This window comes from Chamaea fasciata, unplaced genomic scaffold (genome assembly GCF_029207755.1).
Source record: "Chamaea fasciata isolate MVZ Bird 193981 ecotype frontalis unplaced genomic scaffold, bChaFas1.0.hap1 SCAF_4, whole genome shotgun sequence".
Classification (NCBI taxonomy): domain Eukaryota; kingdom Metazoa; phylum Chordata; class Aves; order Passeriformes; family Sylviidae; genus Chamaea; species Chamaea fasciata.
Genome location: NW_027094089.1, coordinates 61113839 through 61130734, shown reverse-complemented (window position 1 = coordinate 61130734; position 16896 = coordinate 61113839). Strand labels below are relative to the sequence as shown.

The 16896-nt window shown below is 39.1% G+C and overlaps 1 protein-coding gene across 5 annotated transcripts in view; it reads right to left on the bottom strand.

Moving 5' to 3' along the window:
• The window catches only part of FRMD3 (FERM domain containing 3), a 148535-nt gene that overhangs the window by 49576 nt on the left and 82063 nt on the right, over positions 1 to 16896 (bottom strand). For all 5 annotated transcript variants that reach the window (XM_066181766.1, XM_066181767.1, XM_066181768.1 and 2 more), the window contains one exon: positions 9456 to 9534. In XM_066181766.1, the coding sequence (XP_066037863.1) occupies positions 9456 to 9534 (79 nt within the window). The remainder of the gene's footprint in view (positions 1 to 9455; positions 9535 to 16896) is intronic.

The window sequence follows — 16896 nt, the reverse complement described above, 5'->3', positions numbered from 1 at the left end:
AGAAAAAGGAAAACTCTACTTCTCTTAAAATATCTAATACCAAAAGTAGTAGAAATCACCTTGTTAGCTTATTTAAGAAACTGCATTACTAGTTCTGTATTAACAGGCACCTGTAGAAAGAATCACCCTTCTTGTTTTATGTCTTCTGAAGAAGTATACTAATGCTAAGGACTCAAAAGGTAATGAAGGTATCAGTACTCCGTATCTCCATTCTGAACCTATGCCCCTCCTATAATGCAAAATCATGAATATCTAGTAATAAAAAAAGCCCCAGAACACCCAAAACTATTCCTTCAAAAAGAACTATTTCATTTTATGCCCTGGGGTAGAGGGTGGGAAAGTGACTTTAATAACAGCTTCCAATAATCTCAAATCTCTGACTTCTGCAGTTGAGATTATGACCGCCACTTGCATCTTGCGAGATATGGGTTTGTCCTCTGGCTCCAGAGCTGGTCACTGCCTGCATTACAGTGTATGATCTTTCCTTGGGGAAAGGGTGATAAATTACCATCCCAGTGAGTCGCTTGACAGGGTTACGGGGCGTTGGGGGAAATCTTTATTGTTATATAATAATTAATTTCATTAATAAGTAAAGCAGAAAAAGGAGTGGTAAAAAATAACCATTGTTTTGGCTTGTGGCTACATAAAAGTCCCACCACAGAACGGGAATAGTCTTTTCTGCAAAACACCATGACCAGACTGCATTTTCTTTGCTGTTCTGCCTGTTCAGTCTTTCCTTTCTCTGATGTTCAGAGGACCACAAGAGCTCTGAACACGTACAAGGTTTCTTACCCCTCAGTCACAATCTCCACTAAAAAAAAAGACCCTTCTTGGTAATTTTTTTCCCCACACTGAATGTTATCTGCAAGCCTGCAATGTCAAGTGCTCTTACCAACAAAACACTCACTTTAAGATTTATGCTATTCAATCTGATTATGACCACGATACTATTAAAACCACAAACTCACTTGGCAACTTCCAAAGTGGCCTTGACAAAGCCAAAATATATATAGTGGACTTTCATAGATATCAAAACACAGCTGTGACTGCACACTTCATGAAGAACAGAACAGGGTACCAGGAGAAGCAGAGGTATTCCTAAATGATGTCTGGAATAGAGTTAGCAGCACAGGCCCAGCTCATATGAACTCACATTAGAACTATTAACCTATTGCCCAACTTTGCAATTTGCAAATAAATAATTTGATATTCAGGCATTAACAAACAGATGCATTCAGGCGTTAACAACTACTGTCAACCTCAACTGGCTTCCTGCATCTGGAGGGAAAAGGACCAGACCTTTCCAGCACCTGGCAATATCAAGTACAGCTGATTGAGGCTGGACTAAACAAACATTGACTGCCATGTTTACATATCCCAAGTTTTTTGTTATTTTATATGACTTCTAATTAAAGAATTTTTTCATCTGCTTTTCCTGCTATCAAAATACTCACTACACTGATTTATGATAGACTAGTCATTGAAGAACTGCTTCTTGGATTAAGAAGTATGGATTAGGGAAAAATGGCACGATGAAAGCTAGCTGATAAAATACATCTTTGGATTCTACCAGCTACTCATCCATGTCCTCTTCTAGAACTTTTTTTTTCTATAATAATAATGGATTACTGCTGATGCAGTATTATCTGCAGCATTTTAGAGCATTCCTTTGGGACCTCAAGTGATGTCATAGTCTCTGATTTTAATTATGCATACACACTAAAATGTAGGAATTTGAAGATAGGAGAGTATGAGGCCCTGGGATGCTTTCTTATATAAGAAATAAAAACCACTGATTTATTTATTTATTACCTAAACAAGAACACTGAAGATAAATAAATAAAAAAATAGAAATCTGTGCCCAAGTAGGATCTTTGGATCTATCTGTTTATACTCTCTTGACTGTTCACACCCTGTTCATGTACAACATCTCAGGCTTTTCCCCATTGTGGACCCTCTCAGGGCTCTGAGCTGTGAACAAGAACAGGGAAGAAGGACACAGAGCAAAATATCTGTGCTTTTCACAGAGTCTGTTGGGATGATGCATATGTTGAAGACTGAGTGATTTCTGCAGGTAAAACTTTCTTCACAGCAATTTTATATCTTTGCATGCCATGCCAGCAGAATAACCTTGGGCATTATAGTGAACTATAGAATATCCTTTTTTCTGCACACAGTTTGATACACATAGCAAAAGAAAACCTCTCCCCAACAAGCTGTCATGCTTTCTGGAAAACTAATGGAAATTAACAAAAATAGAAAGCCCCCAGTTCTGTCAGGCTACAATGGAAATGCTGATTTAAAAAGAAAAGAAACTAAAATTATGTTTTATAGGTATGTCTGCCAGGGGAGATGTGAAGATCTCATCCTATGTTGTATTGTATAACTAAAAACTGGCTCTTACTACTCTCATTAGATATGCTCAATGATGCCAGTTAAATGCTGTTTTCTAAAACTGAAGGACCTTGTCCTGACTTCGCACCATCTGTGAGTGATAGACAACCAGACCTAGAAAGCCACAGACGTAACATTCAGAAAAGCCTGATATCCTCCACATACTACACATGGAGCAGAGGAGAATGGGGTGAGAACACGTGGGAGGAACAACTGTGCAGACACCAAGGCCAGTGGAGAAGAAGGGGCAGGAGATGCTTCAGGTGCCAGAGCTGAAATTCCTCTGCAACCTCTGGTGCAAACCTTGGTGAAGCAGCTGCTCCCCCACACACCCTGGAGATCCACCTGTAGCCCGTGGACAAGCTCCACACCAGAGCTGGTGGAAGAAACTTTGACCATGGGGCAACTTTTTACAGCAACAGGATTTCTAGAGTCAGATGGACTCCATCTCTCTAACAAGGGCAAAAGGATTCTAGCCTGCAAGTTGGCAGGGATGATTGAGAGGACTTCAAACTAGCTCTGAAGAGGGAAGGAGTTGAAAACAGGCTCCCTAGAGATAAGCCTAAGGTGGCAAACCAGAGTCTGGGGTGAAATCAGCAGCTCAGCTGACATGCTGTCTTGGGTTTTGTAACTGAAAAAACATGTTATTCTATTCCATCTGTTGAAACTGGGTGGAGCAGTGTTGCTTATCATTGCCCAAATGGGTCAGTGTTACTTATCAGATGGTGGAGTGTTGCTTATCTCTCTTCATTGTTTCACTACCCCCATGGGATATCTTCTGCTAATGGACCATTAAAGCTCACCAATGACAGGACACATTACATCATACTATTGTAAGATGCTCCACACAGGGAGGAGGAGCCAAACCATCTTAACCTAGACAAAAAGGAGCCACAAGTGTGACCAGTCATTCCCGTTTTCCACCAGATCCCTGGAGGAAGACCGGATCCATCTCACCATTACTGGACTCTTTCTTTGACAGGACCATCTCTACTCCAACAGAACCACATCTGCCACTCCAGGAAGACTTACTTTGGACTGCTTCCAACACCCTGACCAGCAGGGCGGCAGGTTACATTTCTGACTCTGTCAGGGTTTTCTAAGATTTCTTGTTTGTTTGTTTGCTTGCTTATTCTTCTATACTACAGCATTTGTAATTTTTTTTACATCCCTAGTAAAGAACTGCTATACCTATTCCCAAAATCTTTGCCTGACAGCCTTTTAATTGCAAATTTATAATAATTAGGAAAGGGAGGGGAGGGGCTTACATTCCAAGGGAGACTCCAACCTTCCAACCTGTCTACCTAAACCAAGACGCATCCATGTACACTTATGCATGCAGTGTGGGTGACAAGCAAGAGTAGTTGGAAGCCATTGTACAGAAGGAAAGCTATGATGTCACCATTACAGAAACATAAAGGGATGACTTGCATGACTGGAGTGCTGCAACAGATGGGTACTTGCTCTTCAGAAGAGACAGGCAAGAAAAAGTTGTAGAGGTAGCTCTGTATGTTAGGGTCCTGGCTCCTCACTCACTAGGGGTGTCCCACATGACTGGAAGCTGGCCAGTGTGGCACCCATCCATAAGAAGGGCCAGAAGGAGAATCCAGGAAACTAAAGGCTGGTCAGTCTGACCTCAATACTTGCCAAGGCTGTGGAACAGATCATCTTGAACACCACCACATGGCACCTACAGGACAGCCAGGAGATCAGACCAAGTCAGCAGGGGTTCAGCCTGACCAACCAGCCTTTTATGACCAGAAATAAAGATCATATGGCGACCCACCTAGTGAATGAGGAAAAGACTGTGAATGTTGTCTACTTGGATTTCAAGTAAAGCCTTTGACACTGACTCCCACAGCACACTCCTGGAAAAGCTGGCAGCCCACAGCTTGGACAGGAGTACTCTTTGCTGGGTTAAGAACTGGCTGCATGGCCGTGCCCAGAGAGTGGTGGTGAATGGAGTTGCATCCAGTTGGTGGCCTGTCGTTACTGGCGTCACCCAGGGATCCATGTTGGGGCCAGTCCTGTTTAATATCTTTACTGATGAACTGGATGAGGGGATCGAGTCCACCATTAGCAAGTTTGCAGATGACACCAAGCTGAGTGTGTTGATCTGCTGGAGGGTAGGAGGGCTCTCCAGAGGTACCTGGACAGGCTGGATAGACAGACTGAATCCAACGATACAAGTGTGCCAGGTCCTGCACTTTGGCCATAACAACCCCCTGCAGTGCTACAGGCTGGGGACACAGTGGCTGGACAGAGGACAGGCAGAAAGGGATCTGGAGGTACTGATTGACAGCAGGCTGAACATGAGCCAGCGCATGTCCATGAGGCCAAGAAGGCAAATGGCATCCCAGCCTGTATCAGGAACAGTGTAGCCAGCAGGAGCAGGGCAGTGACTGTGACCCTGTACTCAGCATTGGTGAGGACACACCTTGAGTGCTGTGTCCAGTTCTGGGCCCCTCAGTTTAGGAAGGACATTGAGATGCTCAAAAGTGTCCAGAGAAGGGCAGCAGGGCTGTTGAAGGGTCTGGAACACAAGTCCTGTGAGGAGTAGGAGGGAGCTGAGGCTGTTTTACCCTGAAGAAGAGGAGGTTCAGGGGACACCTTATTGCTCTCTACATTTATTTGAAAGGAAGGTGCAGCCAGGTGAGGGTTGGTCTCTTCTCCCAGGGAATCAAAGACAGTTCAAGAGGACACATTCTTAAACTGCACCAGTGGAGGTTTAGGATGGACATTAGGAAGAAGCTCTTCACAGAATGGGTGACTGGGCATTGGAATAGGCTGCCCAGGGAAGTGGTGGAGGTGTTTAAGGAACAACTCTGACCCTGAGGGTGTTTAAGGAAAGACTGGATGACCATAGAATGGTGTTAGGTCATATGCTAGACTTGATGATCCCGGATGTCTTTTCCAACCTAGTCAATTCTGTGATGCCTGAGGAGGCTGTGAACTCATGGGAAGCCCATGGAAAGAGGAGTCCCTACTGGAGCAGCCTGTCCTTGGAGGACTGCACCCTCTGGAAGAGTAACCCAGGCTACAGCAGTTTTGGGAGGACTGCTGGCCATGGGATGGACTCACATTGCAAGCCACAGAGAGCTGTTGTTCATGAGATGGACCCTCATCAGAGAAGTTCATGGAGAACTGTCTCCCACAGTGTAGGAGAGGAAGATCTCCTCCCCCTGAGCAACAGAAGAAACAACTTGTGATAAACTGACCATAACCTTATTATTTCCCATCTCTCTGTGCTATTGAAAGAGCAGGTAGAGATGGGAAGGATGGAGGCATGGGAGGGAAGGCATTTTTAAGGTCTATTTTGCTTCTCTCTCATAAACCTGCTCTGATTTTGTTAGTAATAAATTTAATTAATGTCTCAAATTCTATCCTCTTTTCCCATGATGCCATTTGGTAAGTGATATCTCCTGTTCCTTATCTCAATTCATGGACCCTACATTACATTTTCTCTCCCCTGTAAGAGGTCTAGCTGTGGAGGAAAGTGAGAGAAAGGCTATGGTGGGTGCCAGGCATCCAGCCAGGGTCAACACACTACAAGAAGCATCATTCTTCTACTAAGGCTGAGCATCTTTTCCCTTTTAAAAACCATTCAAAAACATATATACACTGCAACACTGCTTGTGTTGCAGTCCGCTGAACCCTCAGTGCACACACAGAAGCCAAATCATTTAAGAAAAATAAGTTAAATCCTTGCTAATTTCCCATCACGATTTTTTTTAAGGCATTGGGAAAAATGCCTAATTAAAAAGAAAAAGTGTATCTTTAGTCTTTCTCAAACATGTTTTAAATGTGCAGCCTCAGTGCCCTGCTCTAGCAACTATTTCCAAAAATAAGAACAGGTCTTCTAAATCCATGTTGACAACCATTAAGGTGATGAGCTGAAAAGCACTGAAGTGCATTAAGATTTAGACTTCATTGACAAGTAGGGTTTCCAGGTGATCTATTACTACATAAGCAAGAGAGACCATGGCAACAACCCCCACGGCCTCTGAAGATAACTTGTGAATTACCATCCTAATGGTAATTAGAATTACCATCCTAATCCTACCCACTCACTCAAGAGTAAACAGTGACACACAGAATCTCCCTTCCATAGTGAGAGGCAGAAATATTTTCCACAGAATTTCTTCCTTAGCAGTAATATTTCAGAGTGCCTTGACATCCAAAGGCAGGGACTGATTTTATTTCACAAGCATAGGTATGGAAGCGGTTATTAATTAAAACAAGAGAAGATGAAAGTAAGTGGCTGAAAAGGTACAGTGTGACTGACAACATTCTTAGTTGTCCATAGCAGTGTAATAAAATGCAGTGACAAGCAAGGACACAGCATCATCTGTTGCCCAAGGCACTCCTGGCCTCCAAACATGCAGTGTACTGCAGGGTTTTTCTTCTATAACACCATAGACATAGTGATAACTTCAGACAGGTCATTCTCCACCTTCATTTTCTGAAAATAATTTCACATGTTAAACCACAGAGTAACTCAAGGATTACAGTCAAGTCCAATTTATAAAAGGTAGAACAGAAATGAAGCATCAGTAATCTGAGGGGACAACTCTTTAATTCTTCCTGTAAGTGATGTCTAAATCCTGAATTCTGAAATCTCTAGCCATGTTACACTGGTTTCACAAAAATCAAACCCTTACCCCATAGACACACAGCTACATGTACTGAATAGATGATTTTTTTGCATAAGCTATTTCTATGGAAGAGTAAGAAAACCAGTTCTTTTTAAGAACTGTAAGTCTCTCTGATGTGTCTAAGATGCTTTATTAAAGATTCCTATAAAGCTTTTACAAAGACTGCATTGACAATAATCCACATGAGGGATTAACCACAGGGTTAATTAATGTTCTGAACCAAGGAGTGGTATGGCAGTGTGACAGAATGCCTTACTGTAACTTAATTTCATTATTCATATGGGGACCACAGACACCCATTAGATTTCCACCCAGCTGAGGAAGTGAGAGAGCAGCCCTGACATGCATAGGCACAGAGTAACAGAAAAGCAAAGCACTATTACTCTCACTCAGCTCACTGTACATACAGCTGCAAAATTCATATGCCTTTTAAGTCAAAGGGTGACAATATTATTAATTTATTTGCAAAACATCGTAAGAACACACAGCAAAAAATATAATTGTCAAGTGAACACAGAAGTACTAAAAAAAAAGGCAAAGAAAAAATCTACCAAGAAACCAACTAGTACTCAAGGTTTCATGACTGTCTTCTGCAAGTGTAACAAACATTCTTCTGTTTGAATTTCACCAATCATTGCAATTCAAGGAAAAGAAAAATAACTCCAGACAATCTAGAGCATTACCTTGAATCTGACCCTCTGCTTTGGTCATGAAGCAAATTCTCAGAGGTGGGTTATGTGGCTGCATATCACTTGTTCATTTCAGGAACATTTTCTGTATTTTGTTATTGTGTAAGACATATGAGCAGAGACAAAGCAAAGCTTCCCAAATAACAACATTGGGAAACTATTAAGGTGATCCAATACAAAAATGTGTTGAATTAATGATGTCTCGAGTTATTTCTCCTTTTAAAGCTCTTAATGGTATTAATTTTTTTAAAAGACTGTAACCCATTTTTCACACAATAACTTGAGTTTATTTGAAATATCTGAGCAAAGACTAAAACATACAGCACAATACACATCAGTGAGCCAATTCTCAGTGCTTTGCATTTCAATAAAACTTATCCTGGAAGGATATCCAAGAAGTTTTAAAAAGTCAATTAATTTAGACCCTTGAATTAGAAAGTTCTACACAATCATACTCTGGATCATAGAAGGTAAAATGTTCATCCAAGGACAAACAGTAGCAAATAATGAAAATCCATTGACTTCCTGGTTTACAATCTGTTCATTCAGCTGAACAGTTTCAGTTTTTCATCCAAGATAAATAGCTATAATATGAACAGCATGCTCCAACTGTTCTATACAAACTACAAATGTACCATTCAGCAGAACACAAGCTGTTTCTGAAACTTTCAGTATAAGACCAGTGACAATGGGATCACTCACATTAATGAAGTGACTTGTGAGCACAAGCATATGCAGTGCTCCAGGAAAGGATCAATGAAGAACCTGAGGCAACAAGTGCTGAGGCACTCAGTGCTCCTGCAGCAAGCAGGCAACAGTGAGCAGTGTGGCCTGCTCTCTAACAAGGTGGTAAAACATACATACAGTCCTGCCAGCTGGTACAGAGCTCAAAAGAGCTGTTACTCTCCTGCATTTCCCCTTCCCCTGCTCCCCATGTACACTTCTTGGAAAAATGCCCAGAGCAACAGAGTATTCACAATGGCCAGTAGGAAGGACAAAGCTCCCACTCATTACATACAACTGAGCTGTTGTACAATTTTGTTTTCACAGCACAAATGTCAAAATTCCAACAAAAGCAGCAAGCATTCTTACCCTCCAGAGTAGTTGTACTTGAAAAATATTAATATATTGCACCTCTACATCAGTTAGTTAAAGGTCTGTCACTACTTTGAAAAGACTATCCTATTTGTGATGCTAAAGACACATCCAAGAGAAAATTAAGTAAGACTATACATAAACCTGTTGAAATAGTTAGGGATGAATTAAACGCCCCAGATTTAAAAAAAAAAAAAAAAAAAAAAAAAAACAACAAAAAAACAAACACCAAACCCACACACAATAGGAAAGAAAGAGAGAAAGGAAAAAGAGGGGAGGGGAAGGGAAGAGGGGGGAAAGGGAACTTATCCCTTCCAGGAACCAGGATAAATTTTGCCCGGGATTTTGACCATTGCTTCAGTTTTTGAATGTTCATGTACAGTGTAACTATTTGTCTGTATGTTATAGAAAAGTTCCTTTAAACTGCTTTAAAAAAATCTATATGCATCACAATAAAAAGAAGATGATCAGTATTGCAAATGTCAGCCTATGCTAGTTTTATCAGAAATAGTGAGAACCCTACCCTACACAAAACTCTGCCTTTTCTTGAGCTTGTTAGCAATGCACATTTAATGCACAGACTAAAAAAAGGACCAAAACAAAACAACCAAACAAAAAATACCTGGTGAGCTCTTCTTTGATCTTCAAGGGTTCATGTGGGTAGAATTTTACTCTAAAGCACATGGTATATGGTGGATGAGCTGAAAAAGAAAAGAAAGAGCATGAGAACAGTCGCAAACAAACCGCTGAAGCCACTCTTAAGACCTTAAAGAGTCTTACTAATGATTAGTTTAAGCAGAGATTCATACAAGAGCATTACTATATATACTTTATTTTGGGGTGTTGTTGTTTGGCAAATGATAAGCACTAAGCAATGATAATACCACAAAATTGAAGAAACCATTCAGTTAATGAAACCAAAGACAGTAGAAATGTTTCTGTTCCTAGTATTTACTTAGGTTATAGTACCCAGCTCTCAGCAATGGTATCAATACCAGGCCTGACATACAATCCTTTCAATAGGAAAGAAAGGGGGATGGCAGGGGGGGAAGAAAGGGGAAAGGGAAAGGATCACAACAATAGGAAATATTTCAATTTTGCAATCAGTGCCTCTCAGGCACTTTGATGTAGAGCAAAGTGCAGATCTATAATATTCTAGTTAGTTTTAAAATACTTTGGTCTTGGTATATACTCAGTGTACACAGTCAATTTTAAGTTTCCAAAACCTTGAAGAGATGGTGCTTTTACAGTAGGAAAGGAGAAGGCAGTAGGAAAGGGCAAAAAACATTACAGAGAAAATGGGAGATAATACCAGGTGAAATCAATAATCACTATTTAAAATTGTAAATTGTAACAGTAAAAGCTACCAGTACATTTTACTGTACCATCTTCTTAAACTTACCAGTTCATAGGCTAGTATAAACTTCATATGATAATTAGTTAAACAATCATGATACTCATCAATCTACTCTGACTGCAGTATTTACTTCTATGCTGCAGTGTTCCAGAAATACATCTCTGGATATCACACAGTTCCATGTGATATACAACAGCAATAGAAAATAAAAATGCATTAAATCTTTTATTATTGTTGGTATCTTTTGGAAGGCTCAATTCTTCTTGAAGATAAAGGAATATTTTTGTCTTTGAAAACTTCATATTGTACTTATTTTAAGTACAGTCAGCCTGAACAAAAAGTTTTGATTTCACTTTTATTCCCTTGTTTAAATAACTATTCATTTAGGACACAAGGAATTTCAGAAGGGATGGGAATTGAAATATGAAAAATATAGGAAAAGAAAAAAAGCAAGTAATCAGTAATAAATAGAAATTAACAGGAAACGAAGAAAAAAATAAGTCAGTTTTTTTCTAGAAATGGTTTGAACTTTCACACTTTTCAAATCTGGAGAAGCCCTCTGAAGGCTAGAGAAACTCTCTTTTTTCTGTGGGATTTGCTGTCATAGATATGACTGCACCACTGTCTTGCAGTGACAGGAAACAGTCTGCAAAACAGAAGACATCGTTCTGTCTTCCTTGCTCTTTAACAGCAAAGTGGAACGTAAAGTGAATTCACTGCCCCAGAAAGCAAAGCAGCCACGCAGAAACTCATTAAAGAGTCGTGTTGCCTGGACAAAGCAAAACTAACTGAAGTCATCTTAAATGATTCTGTCACTCCTCCATAGCCATGTTAACACTAAGCCAGGGAGGAAAATCATGCCCTTTTGGAATACTGTTCTACTTAAAAAACACAACAGAAGAGATAACTTGTATTAAAACAAGCAAGGGTTCTTCCTCTGGGGGGAAAAAAAAAAATTAAAAAAAAATAAAAAATGAGTTTTTAGAATTAGTTTGGAAATAGCAATGCAGCCATAAGAATAGCTAATGCATGGGTCTTCAGGGCCCTAGCAAATACAAGCCTACTACAAGACCCCAAAAGTATGCTGAATTTTACTCAATCTTCCAAATGTCAATTAAAAAAAAAAATTAAAATTTGCCTGTGGTAAAAATAAAGAGAGAAAAAAATGCTATATTAGAAGAGTCCCATTCTGGTAGTATGTGATAACCACATAAAAGTATCAACTGCCCTATATCACAGTGAGGAAATGACAGCATACATTGCACTGTAAAAATAGCCCACGTTCATAGGAAAGATTAAAGTAGGAAATATTTTACTTGCAGCAGAAGAACAGTATGTGACAGAAGTACACACCAATGCACAGGACATGCAGGGGATTTGTCAAGGCACCTTAAAGCCTGTTTCTCAAATCTTTTCCTACACTCAAGCTTCTGTAACAATATCCCTCCTCAGCAGTGCAGCAATACTCTACAAGTCTGCTGCAGCCTGCTAAGCCAAGATCCCTTCTCTATTACTGTGCAAGAACGAAACAAAAACAACTTGCAATTTGAAATGGTAAAAAGAATATGAACATATCATCTAATTCATCTCCGCAGATCAGAAGGTCCCTTGCAATTACAGAAGGAGATCCCCTCTTTCTGTTTCTTATTCTCAATTAAAAAAACAACCACAATGAACATTTGAATGGGGAAGTAGAAACTCCCAAAGCTATCCACTTTACTGTCCATCTTAATTTTAAGGTAGATCATAAGCTTAATGTTGTTCCAAAGACATATTTGATGATATGTAAACATTTAGCAAGGCCTTTGTCTTACAGATTTTACCACACTGGAGAAATGCACATGAGGACTTCATGCTCTCTCTTTGTTTTTTCACAGTGGAAACCAAGACAGGCTTTGAATTTTATCAGCTCGAGATATGACTGTCAAGACAGATAATTTTTCAATTCCTTGAAAGTAAAATTACTTCTGACCACTTACATATTAAAGTGGAAAAATTAACAGCAAACTTTCCCAAAACAGAGAAGAATTTGCAGAAGCACATTTCATCAACACAAAACTAGAAAACATAATCAGTTTTTTAATAGCTATTTCTTATAAGCCTTTTCTTTCAGAGGGTCCTTTATGCCTCAGATAAGGAGCAGCTGGCATAATGAAATGCCCAAGGCTCTGTCAGGATTTTCTATCATCAGAGTTCACTTTCTCACTAAAAACCATTCACAATTGCAATAATTTCAAGGGATTTTAGTGTGGAGAATAGTATTGACAGCAAACTCCACTGAAGCAGAGCCATTAATTTGTCAGTTTACATGCAAACAGTACCTAAGAGGTGAAGGGAAAAGTATAAATAAAATAATTTAAGTTATGTTAAAGGCTGAAACCAGTCACAAAGGAGCTACACACAGAGAGCATGGTTTCCCAGGCAACTGGTTGCATGTTTTTGAAGTTTATTTCACTTACATTTAACTAAGATATAGTATTCTATGTACATCAAACAGGAAGGAACTCCCCGAAGTATACACAAACCTACAACACCACAACCAGAAGAACGAGGGATATAGGAGAAACCTCCCTTGGTACAGACATTAGTAAGTAAGGGACTGAGTCTCACATGAACTATTTTTAAGCACTCTACAAAAAAACCCACACATTCATATTACAATTCTCTTCATAGAAAAAGAATCTGAAAACAGAAGAAAATATTTATGTGTGCTGGTTTTGGCTGGGGTAGGGTGAATTTTTTTGTAGTGGCTTGTATGGGGCTGATTTTTTGATTTCTGTTGAACACAGGGTTGATAATGCAGATATATTTTTCGTACTGACACCCTGGTGAGGAGATTAGGTGCACATGGGAAGTTGGGAGGAGACAGACAGGACAGATGACCCCAAATGATCAAAGGAATACGGCAGATGACATGGCATCGTGTTCAGTATATAAAGTAGGAGGAAGAAAGAGGAAGGGGAGACTTTTGGAATAATCGTCTTCCCAAGTCACTGTTACATGTGGTGGGGCCCTGGAGTCCTGGAGATGGCTGAACACCAGCCCATGGGAAGATCTGGATTAATCCCTTGTTTTGCTTTGCTTGTGTGTTTCTTCCTTTCCCTATTAAATTGTCTTTGTCTTAACCCATGAATTTTCCAAGTTTTACTCTTGTGTCCCTGATCCTGATGGTGGGGGACCAAGCAAATGTCTGCATGGGACTTTGTTGCTGGCTGGGGTTAAATCACAATGCTATGAAAGATGAAAATAGTTTTTAAAAGCTGTAGAAATTTTACATGTGTCAATCAAATAGAGAAAGATGGAAAACTCCCAGCTGACACTTTTTGGAAGGTTTGTTTTTCACAATCTCCTTTTCACCAAGCACAAATGCTACCTTCTATAATGCACTGCACTGTCAGTGTTGGGGCTTTTATATTAAACATGAGGTACTGATGGACACTGAAAGCCAAAAGCAGATGTTAAAATTATCTTCATAGTCCTGAGAATGCAACACTGCAGAAAACTCCCTGCATCTCTCCTTAATATTACATGTTCTCTGAACTACAATAGCCCACAAAAAATTAGTGAAATTTAAGAAACAAACAAGTGTGAAAAAATATTGCACTCAAATAGTCTTCGTGTTCACTAGTTCTGCAGAAGCATCTCTGCGGAATCATTAAGACATATGCCATTGTTTCCATATACCCCTTCCCTTTCCAGATGAATCAGCTGTTTATCCATACTCCCTGCTGAGAATTTTTAAGACAGGCAGAACATTACTCAATGTTTTTATGGATAAGGGATACCTGATTTATCATAAATCTCAAATTAGGGGTTTCCCACATTTCACTCATTAGTTACAGAACAACACAGGGAAAGGTGGATTTTTCTCAGGTGTTTATAATAAAGCTTAAAATGCTGTTATTAAATCCTCATGAGGATCATAGAATACACAGCATTCAGATTAGTGACTGAAAGATTACAAAAAACTCTCATTCTCATTGTAAATGTATTTATGAATCTCATTTTTGATTAAACTTTTCTTTACATTTGTACTGAGATCCCCTGGGTCATTCCACCTCCTTTCAGGTTTCAGGACAGCATTAGAGATCATGGAAATCAATTGAAAAATTCCAATGACCTGACACAGGAGAACATCCTTTCAGCATTACTCTTTTAGATCATTGAATCATACAGTGGTTTGAGTTTGAATAGACCTTAAAGATCATCTAGTTCAAACCCTCCTGTCATGGGCAGGAACAGCTTGCACTAGACCAGGTTGAATCTAGCCTTAAACACCTCCAAGGACAGGACACTTACTATTCTCTGGGCAACATGTGCCAGCGGCTCACCATCCTCACAGTAAAGAAATTTTCCCTAATATGTAACCTAAACCTACACAGCAAAAAAAACCATGGAAATTTAGAACTTCCGTACACATTATTCTGTTCCACTGTCATCAAGAACAAACCCCATATATTTGGATATTTCCCACCAAGCAGGTTATGGGAGCGCTGCATATTACTATGCAGAATAATCTTTAAAAGTAATCAAAAACCAGGAAGAGAGAGAGTGCATGGGAAAACTCTTCTTTACTTAAACTTTGGTGCTGATGCGACTCAGGTTTTACCATAATATTCCTAGACAGAAAATAAGCAACAAAAAGTGTAAGATTGCCAAATAGAGAACTTTATTGTGAGCATTTGGAAGAGACTAATACTATACACAAAACCATGTAAAAGAACAGGAAAAATTCCTTTTAGAAGTTCCGTATTCTGAACCACAAAGATACTTCCTTAGGCAAACTTCCAGAGAGTTTTCCATTACACTACTGGAAACACACTGTTTACAGCTGCTGATTGTGGGTCACCAATTGGTTTCAATGTGTACAAACAAGATTTGCAGTGGTTCAGGATATTTCTCAAACTAGATTTTTCCCTCTCAGTCAAAATTATTGATAAAAATGGCTGAGGCACAGACCTAGACTTTACACATCACACTTAAACACAAACATTACAATGTCAATGGAAAGTGCAAAGGTAGATGGTGGAAACAAAAAATATACCATGCCTTAATTCTTTTTGTGTGGCACCAAAACATATTTTAATATAGTTTCATATGTGATAAGACAAAATAGAAAATATTTTAGAAGACTATTCCTACCGTATACCAATGCTACTAAATATAAACATAAAGGAATATTTTCCAAAACCAAAGAAAATTGTAGCACATCACATAAGATCCTATGGACAACTTCAGAGCTTCAAGGATACAAAGATACCTATTCCACAGGCAGAAATTGTCAGATTGTGAGTTCTGTACAACCTGACTCTATATAGAGAGATAAAGCCTGAATGATTCATGTACTACTGAAGCCCATAAGAGCTAGGACCTACTAAAATGTATACTAGAATACTACTAGTCATTTTTTTCTGCTCCAAATATTTTTCAATATTGAGTTGCACTAATAAACAGACTGAAAATCTTGCTGTTGTGCTAGAGGAAAAGGAAGCTCCTCACAAATGGTAGCTGAGCTCAAGAACACAGACAGCATTTTTGAAATTTTTCTGCACATATGCAAGTGCTTCACAATTCTGTGTAAATCTAAGCATTCAACTGAATTTAGAACTTTGAGTCACTAGTGTTATCAGAGAAAGTCATTCATTGTTTCCTGAAATCCTTAATGCAAAGAAATGAAACATCCATCTAGCACAGTCACTGTGAATAGCTTGCTGCCATCATTTCTCCCAGAAGTCATGTATATATAACGTATGTGCTATTAACCAATCACTCCATTGCTTCAGTTTTCAGACTTTCCACCTTCTACTAATTTCAGTCCTCACTTGTGCCAGCTGAGACTGGGATGTTTTGCAAATGAGTACCAATATTTTTTTCTTCTGAGTCTAAACCTTTTCAGAGTAAACTGAATATTTTTAGTCAAACACGAGTTAACCTTGTTCCTTTAGAAATTGTTTGGTTTTCTACATTAACACAGCCTGTTTTAGAAAAATAAAAGGTTCTTGATGCCAAATTAGTACAAAAGTGTTCTTGAAACCCATGGCAGCATAATCTTCAGGGATTCTACACATGTACAAATACATATATACATAGCTTTACTTTTTTTCCTTAGAGGGTTATTGTAGCAACTAAAGTCCTTCTTCTGTGACATAAGAGAAAGTTAACTTACACTAGAATTTTAAACATAAGTTGCCAATCATACAGTTAATTCAACTTTTGTATCCTAAATCTAAAGCTGGTAACAAAAATTCCTTGCTGGTATCCCATTCTCTTTGGCTGTTGTTCTTAAGACATTTTCACCGTGATAAGCAGTCTCATGCTAGCTGCATTTTATTTTGCTTGCATGCCATGCATTTATTTGTTTTTAGAGTTTTGATTAAGATTCTATTACAAAAACCACAGATACCCTCTGATGAGGCTATCAAATCAGTAATCCATGGAATTCATGGACTGCCAGCTATCACATCTAGGCAACATCCACACACAGGAAAGGTTGCTTTGAATAAGTCAAAACATTCTCAGCACATCTGTTGGCAGAGCCCCGGCATGTGTTGCTATGCAAAGTATTCTACAAGAGGAATAAGCCCTTATGCTTTGTTGGGTAAAAGCAGTGACATAAATGCAGGCCAGAGGATACATTTATGAAACTGTTCAACTTTTGATACGACATTGGAAGGAAGCAAGAGACTAAGATAATTTACAGTTACTA